The sequence below is a fragment of the Ixodes scapularis genome, unplaced genomic scaffold (assembly GCF_016920785.2).
Source record: "Ixodes scapularis isolate PalLabHiFi unplaced genomic scaffold, ASM1692078v2 PGA_scaffold10__122_contigs__length_95168666, whole genome shotgun sequence".
NCBI lineage: Eukaryota > Metazoa > Arthropoda > Arachnida > Ixodida > Ixodidae > Ixodes > Ixodes scapularis.
This window is the reverse complement of record NW_024609836.1, coordinates 6,558,190-6,577,752: the sequence shown is the minus strand read 5'-3', so window position 1 is coordinate 6,577,752 and position 19,563 is coordinate 6,558,190. Positions and strand designations below refer to the sequence as shown.

Below are 19,563 nucleotides of genomic sequence, written 5' to 3'. Positions count from 1 at the left end.
AAAGTCCATCAGAATTAACTGCTGGGCTAGTTGGTAAGGCATTATAGAGGACAAGAGCGCAAAATACACGTGACAAGTAGAAGAAGACAGGACAGGACAAAGCGCTAAACAAGGTTTAAATTTTTAAAACCAGATTGTACAAATGTCACCTCGAGCTTATTCAATGAGTGTCCGGAAATGCTCATATCTTTTGAAAGGGAGAGTTTGGGGAGGGATTTTATATGGGCTTCATAATTATTGAATCTTTTCCAAAAAGGTGTCATCGTCTGGCCCACGTACTGCTTATCGCTTTCGTCAGGTTTCAATAGGTATATTTTTTATTTATTTATTTATTCATTCTGCCAGCCGTGAGGCCAAGGCAGGAGTGGTAAATATTTTCAAAAACATACCAAAGGACACACAAAGAATTCAATAATTCAGTCACATCCCTTGGTGACAGGGGAAGAAAGAAACATTTCAATTTCCTTCACAAAAGTTGACACACTTTGAGAGTTGACTATACATTCAGGCAGTTTATTCCAGAAATCAATACATCGAACAAAAAAGGAGTGCTTAAAATGATCCGTAGAGTATTGATAGGATTGGATATTTTAGCTATGTTTTATTCTGTGGTACACCGGAGGAGACATCACGACGTATTTTTGGGTATCCAACATCGAATGACCATGAAATATCTGAAAAAAAAGTTTCATTCTATTCGTTTCTAATCTGGTCTTTATGCTAGGCAGGCCTGCTTGCTCCTTGAGTTTTGTGACCGACTCAGTCGACCGGTAGCAACTAAAGATAAATCTAGCAGCCTTATTTTGAATTCTTTCCAATTTATAAATATTTTGATTTGTGAATGGCTCCCAAACCGGACTAGCGTATTCCAGAGTTGGCAAAATTAGACACTTAAAGGCGATTAATTTGACATCGGAACTAGCGACCTCCAACTTTGTTTTAAGCATCCATATTTTTTGAAAGGCTTTCTTACATACATAGTCAATATGGGAGTTCCAGCTTAAGTCACTTCTTAAGTGCACTCCAAGGTATTTATATTCGTTAACTTTAACAAACGGAAGACCATTAATACTGTAGTTAAATTGTAAGTGTTGTTTTTTGCGCGTTACATTCATGTAGACCGTCTTACTTATATTCAGTTCCATCTGCCAGTCAGCACACCATTTCATTATCTTACGCAAGTGCTTGTCCAAATTTAGTTGGTCTTCATTGGAACTGATATTGGAGTAAATCACAGTGTCATCCGCAAAGTGCTTTAAAGTTACCGCGGAGTCAAAGTCCTTTCCCATGTCGCTGATAAATAATATAAAAAGAAGCGGTCCAAGTACCGATCCCTGCGGGACGCCGGATATTACTTGTAATGATTCTGTTCTCTCCTTTTTAAAATACACACTGTTCCCGTCCTGATAAATATGAGTTCAACCAATCGACTATCTGATCATTCTTAAGAACGTGACTAAGCTTGTACAACAATTTCGGGTGCGATACGCGGTCAAAAGCTTTAGCGAAATCTAAAAATATAATATCTGTCTGCCCCCTTTATCTGCGGTTATGCTCAAATCATGAAAATTTCGAAAAAATAACGTTACTAGTATCGCAGGTTACCGTAAATTTTGTAGGTAAAGTTGGAATTGGTTCTCTCTGCGTTGCCTGTCGGCGTCACGCGCTTACAGCCCTAGCAGCTTGTCTTACCACATGGTCGACTGTCAGTGCTCTCAGAGAAAGTTGTTTTTGAATTAGCTATGGCACCCCTAATATTACACGATCGACAGTATACCGCTCGGTTGTTCCCCGAGTGGTCTACCGGTGTCAGGCGTTCGCTCTGCTCTAAAATGGGCAAATGTGTTTTTTAAACATGATTGATGTAAGGGAACCTAGTGATGAAGGTCAGCACGAGGTTGGCTTGACGGCCAGGTACTGTTTATATATTTTAATAAAACGCATCAACTGTTTTATTTTCACACGTTAATACAATAACAGAAGACAGTAAGATATGTTAATGTGAAATGTTAAATATTAGGCCGGTGAAGCAGAAAAAAAAATAATAATAACTTGAGTGAAAATAATGAGCATGTTTCGAGCTCGAGCGTCAGCCGATAAAATAAATTCGAGTGTCGAGAAAGCTTATTCCACGCTGACGACGGTCGCCCTATTCCCTATGGCGCCCTATGCAAATGCGTGAAGTTCTGAATGATGGTGCTTTTCCGCCTATAAGCGCGGTTTAGCCGTGACTCAGGGTGATTCATGTTAGTTTTTAGTTCTAAACGAAACACTCATACTTATTGTAAGGGCCGGTAACAATAAATATTATGACGTCTCTTAGCGAGACCGGTCGCATAAATGAATTAAACGGGCCGAGAAATGTTCACATTCACTGAAAAGCCTGTGAAAGCTCTCAAAGACACTTCGTCTCTGTTGTCCTTCGGCTGAGTTTCCGAGGCTTAAAGACGGCCCTTGAAAACAAGATTATTTAAAAAATTATACGTTCTACATGCCCAGTTGTTTGTGTTTAAACCGAATATCGCAAAGATATTTGTTTCTCGGTTTCACTTCAGAAAGAAAACAAAAAAAGCTATGGCATTTCAATTTAAATCTGGACGCAGAAAACAATTTTGTTTTACCGGTGTGTGGTTTTTGCCTAGGTTATGTTCAAAACCCTAGCTTTTATTCCACCTGACATGAGTTTCACAACACTTGGTTTTGTTGAATGATTTTTCTGCCGTTAATTATGAAACGAATCTTGATTGTGCCGCAGGACGTTTACGAATTTAGGCGTCTACAGACAAATAACAACTAAGCAATAAAATACCAAATAACTATAAGGGATACGTAATGCACCAGAATATTTGGTAAATTGTTTCTAACATACTGTCTCTGTAATTATTTTCGAAGTGAACTATCAGGAATGGAGCTTGTGTGAAAATGCGTCCGCCGCCGGTAAGCCAGTCTCACGTGGTCCGCCGACCTGGTGTCGTACATAAGCACACCGAGGACACTTCGGCTGAAGAAGCGAAATTCCGCTCTTGTTTATTACGCGCCACAAAACACTACACACATATTACAAACACCACAATTAAACAGACGTAATATCGGTGCCAAGACAATTTACAAATAAGGTCAATGTGCGGGCGTGCTAATGCGTGTTAATCATGATGTATAAACAATGAAACTGGTAAGAACACTTGAAGACAAAGTACATGGTACTGAAAGAAAACGGACAGACAACGTCTCATACTCAACTCAGCTAAGTTTGAAACGCAGTTTTTACTCTTGTTTCTTCTGCTTTGTGTAAATGTGTCCTTACCAGTCCCAGGGTTTAAATCATGACTATACACAATGCAGGCCTGAACTCCGTGTCCGCCCGAGATCCCGTTCCCTCTCCCCGCAGGGGGCACCTGTGAAAGCAGGTGTTTGGAGAGTGGCGTCTCCACGGACCCCGAGCCATGCGGGTTCGCCCGCCCACGTATGGCTGTGCGTGGCTTTCCCGTGTCCGGAGAAAAGGGCATCCTGGTGGTTGAGCCGAGCCCGGGGTAGGTTTGGACCCTTCGGGGCCCCCCGGGTGATGCAATACACCACTTCGGCCCCCGCTTCTCGTAGACGGGAGTCCTGGTAAGGCCCGGCCAGGATGATTCAGTCTAGTCGCCACTTCTACTATCCCCTCTCTACTTTCACTTTTGTCTGCTCCTCCTTTTCACTCATCTCATTTCTCTTCGTTCCTTTTTTCAACTCCTTTGGCGGCAAGGGCTAACCTTGGGTGGCGAACGACCTCTTGTCCAAAACCACACTTGGTTATAGAAACTTGGCAGCACTAATAGAGTAACGTCTTCAGCCAAGCCCATCTTGTTATGAAGCGTTACCTATTCCCTTGTTGGGCTCGGTGGTGGGCGGTGCACCACAGTTTCCGAACACCATTCCCCTCTTATGGGTTCCAAGCTGAAACAACCTGATCGGCCTCCGAAAAGAGGCCGGACCGAAGCACTTTCAACATTTCTAAAACTAGACAACTCAGACGAACACTTTACAAGATTTTTCGCCTTACACTCCGACAACACTTCTAAGCCGCTGTCAAAATTATCTCCATTCCTTGTCACCAAAACTCTCCAAAACACGCTCGGGGTAAAATATGAAGCAAAGAAGCTTTTTTCCGGTGACCTTCTTGTCGAGATTTATGAAAGATATCAGGCACCTGCTTTGCTTAATCTGAAAATGATACATGACCTCAAAGTGACTGCATCTGCACACCGTACGTTAAACACCATTCGCGGTGTGATATCAGAGGATGACCTTGTAACCAGTCCGGAAGAGGAAATCGTGGAGGGTCTAAGCACTCAAGGTGTCGTGGCCGCAAAAGGAATTAAAATTCGTAAGGATGATGAGGAACGGCCCACCAAACATGTAATACTAACATTCGAGAAAAACTCGCTGCCCCTACTGTAAAGGCGGGTTATATCAACTGCAAAGTGCGGCCATATGTCCCAAACCCGCTACGTTGCTTTCGCTGCCAGCGGTACGGTCACGGTTCACGAGCGTGCCGTGACCGTGAGACCTGTGCCAGGTGCAGCGGAATTGACCATACCGCTGATGACTGCAACCTTGACTATAAATGTGCAAACTGCAATGCTGACCATCCTGCCTACTCTCGATCATGTAACCACTTTAAAAAGGAAAAAGAAATACTTGTTCTCAAGGTGAAAGAAAACATTTCCTACCAGGATGCAAAGCGCCGCCTCTCTGCTTTTCAGAGAGGCTCTTTTGCCGAGGCGGTGTCCAGCAGAGGACCTGCACCGTCTAAGGTATCAGTGGCGACCCAGGTGTCTTTTTCAGACCACGGGAAGCCACTGCAGTCCTCTACGCCCAGGCTAAAGCTTGCGCTTCCTGGGCATTCTATCTCAGCTGCGAAAGCAGCAGAGCCACCTAGTCACATCAAGGACATAGGAGCCGCAGCAGCAACGGAGGTCACGCCTTCGTCCCTGCCTCCTGGTCCCTCCCCTCAGGCGACGGAGCGAGCGTCTCGCTCCTCCTCCCCGGGGAGAACTTCCCCGTCTAGGAGGCAGCACATGCCACGTGCAACAGACGATACCGGCGGGACTGTGGGCCGACCTAGCACGTCGACTGCTGCCCCATCAGGTCAATGCAGGGGCCGTGGGTTGCCCTTACGATCGGTAGACAACTCTAAGGCCTCCGGTAGGCCTGCCAAGAAGTCCCTAGAAGCAGAAAAAACTGTAGAGACAGGCGACCTTTCTGCCCCAGAGCCAGAACCAGAGGATATGGAGTGGCAGACCCAGAAACCAAAACATAAAGGGAAAACACCAGTTTTTCCTCCTAAATGAAGCATCACATAATCACCCGTTTTTTTCTATCACTCCCCTGATAGTTGAATTTCTATAAAGAATGACGGCGATCATCCAGTGGAATTGCCGAGCTCTACTGAGGAACTTTGATGATATCGAGTTCCTCCTGGAGCAGCACCGCTCGCAAGCTTTATGTTTACAAGAAACGCATCTCAGTTCAAAGCATACTAACTTTCTTAGACGCTACCATATTTTTAGAAAAGACCGAGAGGATGCGTGAATTTCTGCAGGAGGAGTTGCAGTGATTGTCCCAAAGCACCTTCCCTGTTCTGAAATCACTCTTAATACTGCGCTAGAGGCAGTAGCGGTGCGTCTCCTCCTTCACAAAGTAGTGACTGTTTGTTCCTTGTACATTCCTCCTTCTTTTACTTTTTCAACAAATGATTTTAATGATCTTTTACTCCAACTCCCGGAGCCCTTTCTTTTACTTGGAGATTTTAGTGCCCACAACGGTCTGTGGGGTAGCGACCACGTTGACGCCCGTGGTCGAATGATTGAGTCAATTTTAATGTCGTATGCACTTTGCCTTTTTAACACTGGAGAACCAACCTATTTTAGCCCATCATCATTATCGTCCTCATGCATTGATCTTTCCATCGGTAGTGCATCCATTTTTACCTCTTTTACGTGGGCAGCAGGCACTAACCCATATGGAAGCGATCACTTTCCTATTTTCTTAAAGAACACCATTCCTCCAAAGTGCATGCCAACGCGAACTGTCCGTTGGAAGTTTGAGAAAGCGAATTGGTCTCTTTTCACTGAAGCGACACAACTTGCATGCACATCACTTGATGAACTTTCTGTCGACCAAGTTACAGAGTTGCTAAGTAATTTTATTCTTCAAGCTGCAGAGCTTGCTATTCCTAGGACTTCTACGCATCTCCCGCGGCGACCCAAGCCGTGGTGGAATGAAGAGTGTACTGAGTCACGGAAAAAACAAAACAGAGCCTGGGGTATCTTTCGACGTTACCCCACGCAAAGCAACCTCCGCTGCTTTAAGCAAATGAAAGTTCAGGCAAGGTACATCCGACAACAGTCAAAGCGTAAAGACTTCCAGGGGTATGCCTCTTCCATTAATAGTAGTGCAACAGTCAAAGAAGTCTGGGACAAAATTTATCGCATTGAAGGGAGATATCATGCTTTCTCAGTCCCACTCCTTTGCTACAATGGCACTTGTCCGGAAAGTCTAAAGGAGCAAGCAGATCTTCTCGGTGAGCATTTTGATCTTGTATCGAGCTCCGAACATTATTCATCTGCATTTCTCGCATACAAAGCACGTGCAGAATCACATCCTGTGAAAACTGCAGGTGCCGCCCATGAAGACTACAATCTACCTCTTACGATGCGTGAACTCGAAATGGTCCTTCACTTAACTAAGCCTTCAGCTGCAGGACCTGATGGCATACACTACCAGATGTTAACACATCTTCATCCTTCTACATTATTTCTTATTCTGTACCTTTTTAATCGCATATGGCACGAGGGCAAATTTCCTTCGGCATGGAAGGTAGCCATGGTTGTTCCTCTTTTAAAACCTGGTAAGGATCCTTCCTCTGGTTCAAGCTATCGCCCTATCGCCCTTACTAGCTGTTTGAGCAAGACTTTTGAGCGTATTGTGAACAAAAGACTTATGTACTATTTAGAAAAAGAGAACATATTGGATAGGAATCAATGTGGGTTTCGTTCCTATCGTTCTACAGTTGAACATCTGGTTCGTCTTGAGACCGTAATTCGTGAAGCTTACGTGAACAGACAGTTGTGCGTGTCAGTGTTTTTTGATATGGAGAAGGCATATGACACAGCATGGCGCCATGGAATCCTCCGTGATTTGCATGAAGTTGGGATACGAGGTAGGATGCTTGCTACCATCAATAGCTACCTTTCTAATCGAACCTTTTTGGTGAAGCTAGGAGCATCTTTCTCTAAAGAATTAGTCCAGGAGACTGGGGTCCCTCAAGGGGGAGTCCTCAGCGTTACTCTCTTTTTGGTAAAGATGAACTCAATAGCCCGTTCCCTACCTTCCTTTTTGCAATACGCACTCTATGTTGATGACCTTCAAATCTCTGTTTCATCGTGCAATCTTTCTATTTGTGAACGGAGGCTTCAAGTTGCCATCGACAATCTCCTAAAGTGGGCGGATGAAAACGGCTTTAGTTTCTCTCCGGAAAAGACGGTTACTGTCTGTTACTCCCGTATACGGGGAGTCTCTGCGGTTCCTTCTCTATATATGCGACAGACCCCTATCCCGGTGAAAGTCGATCACAAGTTTCTGGGTTTCACTTTCAACCGTAAGCTTTCGTTTGTGCCTCATATAAAAAGTCTGAAGTTAAAATGCCAGAAATCACTGAACCTCCTTAAAGTCTTGTCCCACAAAACATGGGGCTCTGACCGTCTGTGTCTTTTGCGAATCTATCGCTCGGTAATCCGCTCACGCCTGGACTATGGCAGCTTTGTGTACGGATCTGCTAGGCCATCAGCTCTTAAGGCACTTGATCCCATCCATCATCAGGGACTTCGCTTGGCAATAGGTGCCTTCAGAACGTCGCCTGTGCTCAGTCTCTACGCTGAGGGAAATGAGATGTCCCTCGACAGACGGCGATTCTCCTTAGGATTTATGTATTCATTAAGGATACGATCAGTAGCTCAGCATCCAGCCCGGGAGGCAGTGGAGGGCACGAAATTTCAAAGGACATTCGAAAACAAGCCTAGCATTATTCCTCCATTAGCGATGAGAAATAGGAATGTGGCAGAGTCAGTTGGGATAGACAGTAAGCTTCCAGTTGCCGCAGTTCCAAAGACGGTGGCACCATGGGATTTCAGCTGCATACGTTGCGATTTGTCACTAACACAGTTTAATAAAAAGGATACCCCATCCGAGGTCATGCGACAAGAATTTTACGAACTCCAGAAGCAGCATGATTCTCATTCACATTATTACACAGACGGCAGAAAAACGGAATCATTTGTTGGCTGTGCCATGATCGGCCCATCAGTGAGAAGTGTTCGTAGGCTAAATTCGTTTGCGACAGTTTTCACTGCTGAGCTGTGCGGCCTTCTGCTTGCAATAGATCCCACCATCCAAACACGTAACTCCCGGTCAGTTGTATATACAGATTCGTTGAGTGCGTTACGGGCTCTGATTTCTCTTGAAACCCCAAAGAATGCACTCATTGTTTTATTACAAAGCAAAATAGTAGCAGCGACCAGGAAGCGATGTAATGTTCTATTCTGCTGGGTGCCAAGCCATGTCGGAATCCCAGGGAATAAGGAGGTAGATCGTGCTGCGGGCACTTGTGGCACCCGTACTGTGGACATTAGTGGCATCCCATTTAGAGATTACTATGCCCTAGTCAAATGTCATCTTAAAGCTCAGTGGCAAACAGAATGGAGCCTACAGGTGTCCAACAAACTGCACATGATTAAACCTTTTCTTAGTGAATGGGAAAGTGCTAGGCACAGAGACAGGTTTTATGAGGTAGTCCTCTGTCGTCTACGCATTGGACACACGCGGTTGACGCATGGACACCTTTTGCGTGGGGAGGACCCTCCGGAATGTGAGCATTGCCGGCAACCTTTGAGTGTCTTGCATATCCTTCTCGAATGCCCTGCGCATGATGATAAACGCCGCCATTACTTCTCCCAGCTCTACAAAGAGCATATTCCTCTACACCTATGTGTGTTGCTTGGAAATTAGCCACTACTCCCACCCACCCAGGTTTTTAAGTTTTTAAAAAGTATTGATCTTTTACACAAATTGTAGTATTATGTATAATATAAGGTACTAGTCCTATTTTATGCATTTTTGAAATTACCAGCTACTAAAGCTCTTTTTTCTTCAAAACCCTCTTCTGCAATAGTATCATTTCTTGGCGCATCATAGCCTTAGTTGCTTTTGCGCCACAAAACCCCAATCTACTACTACTACTACATCCCGTTCCCTCAAACAGTTGCCAGTAGGTTGTGGGCTGAGCAGGAGTGCGGTGGTCAGACACGGGCTTCACACACTCGACGTTCCTTTGACGTCCAATAACCGCGGAGCTTTTTCCAAGCCCCACTAGAGTAAGGTACCTTATACACGAACTCAACTCTGTTACGTCAACGCCGCGGCACTTCCGGTCTGGGGCGGTGGGCGGAAGCCACCGCTCGAGACATGCATTCCTGTGTTCTCTTGGAAGAAACCAGATAAAAGCCTGCCTTCTCGTGAAAACGCCGCGGCGGGAGTTGTACCAAAAGCCTTGAAAAAAATTTGAACATCAGTTTTTATGTGTTTTTTCCTCCTCCGTTTGTCGGAGAACGTGGATAGTAACCGTGAAAAGGGCAAACCAGACGCTTTCGAACTACGATTGCTTGTGAGGGAAACACTGGGCTGAATTTACGGATACTTCTGGTCGTCAGATTTATTTGTTTTGTTGTAAGATGAAGGAGGGAAAACCTCCATGTTGTGCGGGCCACCCGCGGGTTCAGTGAGTCCTCAAGTTCAAGCGGTCGCCTGATTGTTCAAGCGGTCACCTGATTGTTCGAAGTGTCGTCTGCTCGTTCAAACAAAAGCGGCTCGTAGACCGACTGTTGACCCGGTGATTGCGATAAGACGTAATTGCAGGCCTCAAAAGACTTTTAAGCAAGACTTTTAAATAGGCTCGGTGTAAACAGCAGATAGAAGATCATTGGCACTAGCGGCCATCACCGACTTGTTACGCCTCATTCACTTGGTCTGTTTCCACTTCCGGTTTTCAGTATCGACGTCGATTATCGCCGCTACCGTCTGCACTTTTGCAGCACGAGCGACCTCGTGACCGAAAATAGCGAGAAGAATCGTATCATAGTTTGGGCGTCCATTCTGCGGTGTTCACTTGAAGAAATCGCCGCACGTCAAATTATTTACGCAAAGGTTTGGGGCGTAATGAGCCTTGATAATTTTGTTGAGGGGACTGAAGTAGTAAGACATTGCTATGAGGACGCAGAATCGACAATTACAACTCGAAAAAGAGTATGGAGACTCGCACAGACCCCGACGACGTTACATTACAATGGGGTTTGTTGACGCGGGACGCGGTTCTTCTTGTCAACACTTCATTGCGCATGCGTTCGAACTGTCATCTGCTCTTTCAAACTTGTCTAGTTTTCGTCGTCTGCTCGTTCAAGTGACAGGGCCCGGAGACCCAACGTTGACCCGGTAATTGCGATAAGATGTAAGTGCATGCCTAAAAAGACTTTTTAGTTTGAAGGTAAGTAGGCTCAGTCTAAACCGTAGATTCAAACAGATGTTGATCATTGTTACCAGCGGCCGCCACCAACTTGTAATGCCCGATTGTGCGTGCGATTTTCAGCGTCGATGTCGACCATTTCAGCTACTGTCGACACTTTGCTGCCAGAGCGACGTCGCGACTGAAAATAGCGAGCAAAATATCATCGTGCTTTAGCGCCCGTTCTGCGTCGCCCACGTGGAATGGATCGCCGCCCTTCAGATTATTCACGCCAAGTTTTGCAGTGTAACCAGCCTCGTTAATTTTTATGAGACCGCTCAAGCAGTCAGACATTGTTAGGAGTCATGTCATATAACACCTGAGACTGGTGGAAGAAATTGAAAACTTCTCAATAGAAGGAACAGACACAGAAAGGGACGTGTCAATCTCAGCAAGCTGGTTTATTTCTCGACCATCCTATATATACCGACGAAGCCCTCCCCAACCACACTCTCCGCAAAAATCTACTTTGTTGAAAACAGTTCTAAATGGAGAGAACATACATTACACACAAAGAGATCAAGCGCACGAACAGACAAAAGAGGCCTTTATCTGTAGACAAAAAGGCCCTTATCGTGTCTTGTCGCTGGCTGCGCCAGCGACAAGACACGACCAAATCTCCTGGGTAATTCATGGCGGCCAATGGGATGGAGCGCTAGGGGAAGGTAACGTGTCATACAGAGGCCTGCCGCAGAGTTCGGCGGCGTAGGCAAGGATTGTCACTACTTTTCCAGTATAGGGGGACTTTACACCAGAGTACGCCGAAGCGCCACCTCTTGGACAGGAGGAGAAACAGAGGTTCTGAGCCTGCTTAGGCCTCCCGGTCCATCCTGTGAAAGAACGATCATTTTATCGCGTATGGCGCGGGCGGCTGGATAACCACCCTGCGGACACAAATCAGAGAAACGGTTTTCCTGGTGAAATTACGGGACGCCATAGACTTAATTGGATTAATCAAATTACTGGCTAAGACCTCGTATTAGAGAGCTCACTTTGTTAAAGTTGTAGATGACCAAAGGCCCTGAATTTAAATTGAACCCATATTTATTTACATTCTATTCAAGTTTTAAATCCGTTGAAACCAATCACTTTGACAACTTTATTTGAACGGTATCGTATTTGTGTCCAAACACAATAAATCTGAAAGCAGATCTGCCAAAAAGTTAAGAGCAATTGAAACTTCCGCCTATATGCCCAAAACTTTAATTCACCTTGTACAACCAGCAATGCCGGCATCGGCATTTGATTTATGTCAGCGTTCAGAGTTTAGGTTTAGAGGCGCGGACCACATAGGCGCTGACCGCCAAGAGAGAAGCATCGGTGTCTTTCCCCGCCCATAGTCGCTTTGCTTCTTCGGTGGCGTCTTGGAGAAGGAACAACTCTTCTTCCTTCGTCAGGAACGCTCTTATGGGGTTTGTGGCCAGCAAGTCCTCTGCAGAAAGAGGAGAATTCGAACAGGCAAAAACATCGTTTAGTAAAGGGTACGATACAGAACCTTCTGAGGGCACCGCAGCCCGGGTAAAGTGAGGCGAAAGCTGGCGCTAGTGTTACAGAACTAAAAACTCCTGGGTTCATACACCGACCCTGTTCCTTTAAAGGGATGCTGAACCGAAATCTGGATTCCACGAAACACGCGGCAAGAGCGTGCAACGGGATGCTACAAACACCAAAACATCCCTCTTATAGACCGACACGCGGAGCGGCTCTGTTTACCAACACGGTCGGAAGGCCGCGCATGCGCGGTAGCCATGTGGGCAAAAGCAGTCTGGCTCTCCGTGTTTTCACCATTGCGTTCTATGGCGTGCGCTCGTTGTTGACGTTGTGGCGACGCTTGTATCTTCATTTGTGCGTCGTATTTCCTCACAACGTATATCGTATGCTATGCTTGACTATTTGAGCTCGTTGCCCGAGCCTGAACGGCAGCAGTATCGAAACAAACTGGGCGTGGACGGCATTGCCTACGAGGATCCGTACGCCGTAAACAAGGCCCGCTGGACTTTCGACGTAAAGTTGCTGCCAGGGAAATCGAAGGCTCACGTCGTCGTTTATTTAGTTCTTTCGCCAAGCCAGTTCACGGCCAACAGGGTGCAGGCGTACAAGTCTCTCGATGTCTGCGATTACTTCGAGTCGGTTTCCGCACTGCCGGCGGGATCAGCAGCCTGTGGGTCTGCGGAAGTGTGTGTAATCATTAATTGATTAAATACACACAGCGTCTTCAAGTCAAGGTATGATATTTTTCCTACCCTCATGACCACAAGGCATGACAAGCAGTAACGCTTTGTCCGTTCTGCAGTCTTGGCGGTAACAGAGTTAGTAACGGCGTTGTTGGTAACGCGTTACTTTTTTCAGTAACCTAGTAACCTACTCGTTACCTTTTCGACACAGTAACGGGTAACGTACTTATATTACTATTTCAAGTAACGTAGTTACGTTACTCGTTACTACTTCCTATGTCTTATAGAAATTACACTTAAATTTTTTCCGTGTTTTAGGCGTCAAGCCATGTTTTTCTTTGCGTTTTTTCTCGTATTTAGGTGAAACCGTAAAAATAGATAAAGTAATTATGTTCAGTTTCTGCATGAACATAATGTTTCTTGGTATATGACCTGTATCGTCAAAACCGTAAAATGTGTTAAATCATAATTTAAAAAAAACAAGTAACGCAGAAGGAACGTGCGTTACTTTTTATCAGTGGCGGAAACGCGTTCCTTTTATTTTCAGGTAAGGTAGGTCAGTAACGCGTATTTTTTATTTGCAAGTAACGAGTAACGTATGTCGTTACTTTTTTTCGGTAATGCCTACAACACTTCTGTTTTGTCGCCGATCCCCTTCTGCTGGGTAGCACGGGCGTAGCGAGCCTCCGACGAGCGCTTGGCCGGTGCTTTGTGCGCGAACACCATGGGAACAAAATCCGGGTGGTCTCGACCAGACAACTATTTCCCTGCACATAAGCAAGCCTCGGGACGGAGATTGAAATGGAAGCCGCACTTGCCTTCAAGAAAGTGTTTGCCGCACAAGCGGTCGTTGCGCGAGGCGACCATTCTTTTCGATCCACGGATATTATCTACCTTCTATGCCTTTCAGAGTCTGCAGGGAACTTCTGGAAACTCACTCCGCTACTTTTTGCAGTACCTCTCGGTGCAATTAACGGTAAAACAGTTTTGCGGCAAGCTGAAATGCTATGACGCCCATGCGAAACGTGCGCGCTTTTGCCCACACACCCCGGCTCCGGCGCGATCGCAGCGCCGCCGCAGCTCCGTGACGTCAAGCCCGCGTGTCGGTCTATAGCAGTATCTCGAACGGGTGACCGTATTTTTCAACAAAAGGAGGGGCATTTGACAGAATTGTTCACGTCATGTTTCTCCGAGGGGAGGGAACGGCCTTGCGTCTTCTCCGCCTCGCGGCCTTGAGGGAGCGAACCGAAGAGAGGAGGAAACTAGGTATCTTGACGCTCACGTGCCTGGTCGACCTGGTTCAATCTAGACCACTTTTTTCAAAAATACGGCCGTGCATTTGAGATATCGCCTTACTAGTAGTGTTGTTGGGATTGTAGCATACCGCCTACATCTCCAGCATTGTTTTTTTTAAATCCAAATTTCGGTTCACCGTCCCTTTAAGATATAAATGAGAATTCTAATTGTGTGTGTTTGCGTGACTCCTGAGTGACACACGGTAAATACCCCAGGGAAGGTGTTGCACCAGATATTAAGAACATAGTCTCTCCTCGGTGAAAGATATCAGTCATTTTAAGACTCTCCCTTTTTAAGTCTCCAAATAAAAAATGTAAATTTAACTGCGGGTTTTTCAATTCTATGTGTGATCTAAATTTAAAAAAAATATTACGTGAAATTTGTTTTGGTTCCTAAGAGTTGAAGTTTACTCTTTAACAATCAAACTTCAAGTGTATTTCTCAGCATACTTAAAGCCTACCCGTCTAATCGTTCACACAGTCGCCGCGTATTCACAAATACATAAATCCAAGAATGTGGGTGAAGAAAAAATAAAAAAAAACTAAATAATCTCAAAGGTGCCAGATATAGAAGCACGAAGGGAGATCCCAGAAGGAAACTGTCGAAAGACATAGGCTGCTCGTCCTTTTATGAGTTTCATATTTGTGAATTTAAACGGACTTAACAACAGAATAGCCAGAACGAGGCATCATATGATTGTTTACGGATTAAGTGTTCCAGGTCTCCGAGGAGCTCGTATTGGCCACTTGGGACTTCGCACATAGACAAAGTCAAATTGGCGTTTTTTAGAATGCCTGTTATGTAAGAGACGAGGGCCTCTTTCCCAGAAAGGTCCACGGTTGGAGGAGTGCAATTTTCGCAAATCTGGAAAGAAATAAAGAAAAAAATAAAAATATAAAATAGTAGGTACTTGCAGCTTCTAGTTTATGTGCAACTCGAATTTGTCATATCTTTGCTCAGGGTACTTTATCACCACACACAAAAATGAAGTAAACATTTGCTTCCAGGAGAGCAGTTAGTTTTTGGTTATTAGCCACGCGATTATGTTAGCAATTTTACTAATTCTCAGACAAGCTTACAAAAGATTTTGTTAACTCACTTTCTTATGTTCACTTAAAATGCAATATAAAAGAACTACACTTATTTCCTTTTCAGAGAAGTTCATTACGATTAGGTACAGATATATTTTTTCACATTACAAACAAATACGCATTATATGAGAAAGTACTGTCGTTACGTCCCAATTACTTCTTTTAGGGAAATTTACCCTGAGGGACGCTTACTAGTGATCGTTCTTCAGGAATTAAAGTGTGTTTATGTTCCAGCTGCAATTCGTATGTATGCAGTAAAAGGTGAAAATATATTTTTCTTTTTTTTTGCCAAAGTATTGTATCTTAAAATGTTCTCTTCTTACCCTTTTTTCAGTCTGAATGTATCTATACCACCACTGAATATGTGATGACAGATGACGTAATTTGAATAGTTGGACTTTTTCTGGTAAAGTTGCTTGAAATTATGAAAAGAATGCCGTAGACGCTAATTCCAGCAGAAGATAAACTTGGCGTGCCATGCTCTACTTATTTTAAAATTGCCTGCACGGCCTGCAAGTAGTACATGTGGCGTCAATCCACTAGAAAGTGTAGGAAAACTTCATTCCTGATTTTGGCATCATCCTGATTTGCCGTTTTATTAAGAGTTGTTCCCAATTTAGGAATAATTATTAGCATGCAGGAAAAAGTAAAATTTGGATATTGAAAACAAATATTATTCAGTTTGCGTAGCAGAAAAACAAAACTGCTTAAAGGGGCGATGCAACGATTTTTGTATTTTACGCAAATACCGCTTAGAACGGATCCCTGGCGTTAATGACCTGTGAAATACCCGTTTGTTTTTCACCACACGCAATCGAAGCCGCAGAAAAAAATTAAGAAAAACGAGCAAAGTTCACCCCCTCAAATCGCAGCCAGAACAAGCGGCCACGTGATCTGGAGCCGACTATATGCCGCCAATGTTGATCATAGCCATGCGCTGGGGTTGGCAAGGCACAGGACACGCGCTGCGTTCCAGACATTGTTATGGTTCGGCTGTTTTCGTCAATGCAGCGATTTGACACAGGACAGTACCCGAATGATTCTCGAGCTATAGATTATCACGAGCCCAAATCGAGTGCCCACGCAATGCTCGGGTCCAATCTATGAGCCGCATTCAAATATCGTCACTGGGCGGTACTGCTACCGCCCAGCTACGTCATCAAGTTTTGCGAAGGAGAGAATGAATGAAAACACTCGGTTTTGTCCTCGAAATTACAGCGCAGCAAAGGAGTTTCTTGGTCAGCGGCGTTGCGTGCGGGTATCCTTGAGTCCCACTAGTGCCAGTAAGCTCGTGTAAAATGAAAGACATTCCAAGTGAATATCATTGCACCGCCCCTTTAAGCTTTCCTTTTTTAAATTCGTTTAATATGGTTTATTTTTGTAGCACCTGCCACAATAAGGACCAAACGAAAGCGAAACTTTTGTTTCCGTAGTTTTATTTTATTTAGTAAAATTGAAAAAATATCACACTTGTTCAAGCAAATTCATATTTAACCTATAGTAATATAAAAATTATGTATTGGACAACTTATGTACAAATAACTTGCCAGGTAACGGGCAAATTACACCAATGAAATTACGTAATTGAATCGCTACTCCAGGATGATCAGATTTCCTTGTCGTAAATGCGTAACGCTGCCTTTCAATCTTCTAATCTCGTAATCAGTTTGTTAGAGCTGAAGTATTTTGATTACTTCAGTTTGGAGAGACTCGATGAGCAAAGTTCCTGAAAAAACTGTACACTTGTGGAAAGCAATACAAAAAGACTTCTGAATAATTATGCATTACATATTGCTATTGTCTTCTTTCCACAATTCATTACCGATTTTTGTATAACTTCGTGTACAGTGAAATATACTAACCACATCGTGCCACTTCTGCAATATTTTGCCATAAATAAGCAAATAAATAAACAAGTAGATAAATCAGTACATATCTATAGATGAGCAGAGAACTGAATAACTAAAAAGTCAGTATAGAAATAGATAAATCAATAAGTCAATACATCACTGAATTAATAAAGAAATAAAAAAAATATTTCTCCAAATGTTGCGCGTGAAAATCTTAGCCGCTTTTTGAAGGTTTTTATCCCTTTGCTTTTAAGTGAATATGCTACTCTCAATTCTTCATCTTTCGCTTAAATTGAGTGAATCGCCTCGGTCGCGCTTGCTCATCTCGCTCGACATCGTCGTCAATCTTAGCTGCATATGTGCTAACAAACATCTCAATCAACTACCGCCTGCATATGGTGTTCTTGAGCTACACTCCTACATAGACAAACACGTAAAAAAATAAACCAAGAAACAAAGTGCAGTGAACATTTTCGCAAATGTGTCTTTAGTTGCTGCAGTTATAAAACTAAGATTTGATGATTGTAAACTAAAAAAAATAAATACCCCTGAAAAACTTTTTTTTTTGGGGGGGGGGGGCACAGGTAGAGAATTGTTAAAACTGCCTGGTACAGCACATCCTAGGATACCGTTTAATCTTTATTTTTTGCTCTGTCCTTCAGACTGCCTCCCAGGCAAAAAGAGGGGGCCTGAAAAGAGATCGTTGAATAGATACGGGGGTCCACTCAGGTTCAGTGGGAGTCGGCCATTGAGATGCCAGGAAAGAGATATTAGCGTTTAGGAAAGAGAAGCTAGATGGGCCCGTTGTACTATGACCAAGCGCAGAGTGTCGGGTCGATGTCCGTCTCAATTTAATCAGCGGATTCTGACCTTCATACAAGAAACATCATAGTGTTACCGCATTTTGAAGTATAGTTTGAACTCAGCCACCGTAGGCACATAGCCCCATTCTTTTTGATTAACATTTACCTTTGCGTACTTGCTCCAGCGTGGCATTCCGGCCAACTTCTTACGAAATCTCATTTGCGGGGTACTGGCGCTGAAAGTAAACAGTGCCTCTCCTCCCGGCTTCATCAGCTTGGTAATGTTCTTGAGCGCCTGCTCCTGGTCCTTCAGCCAGTTGAGGAGGTGGAGCGCGTAGATGCGGTCGAAGAGGCCGTACCGCCCCACGAATTCTGACAGGTCGTCAGACACAATGTCGAGGGTGTCGTAGACGATCTTGGGGTGGGAGAAACGCTCCCTCGCATATTTCAGCATGTCCTCGGACGAGTCGACGGCGACGAGCCTTCGGCACGGTGGACACTGGGGCAGCAGCACGTCGCGCGTGATGTTCCCGGGGCCGCAACCAAGGTCCAGGAACTGCTGGTCCTCGGTCGGGCCGCTCGGGAACGACCCTTGAACGGAGCGCAGCACATCGGCAGAGAGCGAAAACCAATGCGCCGCAGTTACGTTAACGTACAGCTCTGGCGTCAGCGTGTATTCGGTAGGTTCGGTGTTTGCCATCGAGACAGATTCAGGGCAGGAATGACGAGAGATTCTTATTCGGTGCGTTACGGCCAGAGAGCCCGAAAAGAACTGAACGCTGGATGCGATCACGGACTGTAACTCCGCAAAAAGGATGTCGTGCAACGTCAGAACATATGCTTGTCTCTAGGATGCTTGGCATCGGCAGGTGTGCAAGCGGATTCGGGTTACGCGTTCAACATCCTCGGATGATCCATATGCGTTAAAAAGTTACTGGTTGGTTTCCTTCGAAATCAAACACGTGTCGGGGTAGCTTTATTGATTTGCTTCATATACATATCTGGAATATTCCCAAGTTTCTCATGAACAAAACCGGTATTAAAAGATATCAACTTTCTTCTTATATCCGGTTGAATCATAAGGAAGAGCAAGGAATGATGTGCCAAGTTGTGTCGGCTGATCAGAATAATGTAAAACAAAAACCCTCGGTATTTTTTCTTAGACATACATCTTGCGCTTGCTATTATTTTTTTAATTATAAACCTTTTTGTGTTTTTTTAGTTCTGATACTAGAGATTTAAAAAAGTAAGACATTTGATATATTGGCCGTTCCGGTGGTTTATTTGGAGCATTGTACCTTAGGAGTTTTCGTAAAGTTTGCTTACTATACCGGATGTATCTGCAAAAACTTTCAAACGTAAAACTAGTTGTTTGGATAGGGAAAAAAAAAGCTCTTTTCGTGAACAAAGTGCCAGGAACGGCGGACGTCATAGATCGCAAGAAAATAAATAAATAAAACATTTAACAATATAATATTAACCTTTTTAACTATTAGAAAGAAACATATAGTTCAAATTAGAAACCTTCTAAACGTAATCGAAAAATCTTAAATTCATCAAATATTGATCCCTTGAACCACCTGGAAAGCCAAGGGATGCGCTAAAGTTACTACTTGTGAAGCAGGCCGAAGACAGGCGATGCGGAAAAGCTAATGATAAGGATATAGTCAGGACTTTCACATAAGTTTTGATTGAGTGCAGGATACACAAGGATATATTGGGGTCCGATAATGTATCTCATTTTTTGCTGTGACT

The 19,563-nt window shown here is 44.2% G+C and overlaps 1 protein-coding gene across 1 annotated transcript; it reads right to left on the bottom strand.

Annotated features, from left to right (window-relative positions):
• Positions 1–11,853: 11,853 nt before the first annotated feature.
• Positions 11,854–18,508, bottom strand: LOC8027246 (juvenile hormone acid O-methyltransferase-like). The gene is made up of 3 exons (XM_040219646.1): positions 17,975–18,508; positions 14,769–14,928; positions 11,854–12,026 (listed from the first exon to the last, which is right to left on the bottom strand). Exons 1-3 carry the CDS (start codon positions 18,506–18,508, stop codon positions 11,854–11,856), a joined length of 867 nt encoding a protein of 288 aa, XP_040075580.1.
• Between the last annotated feature and the right edge of the window lie 1,055 nt (positions 18,509–19,563).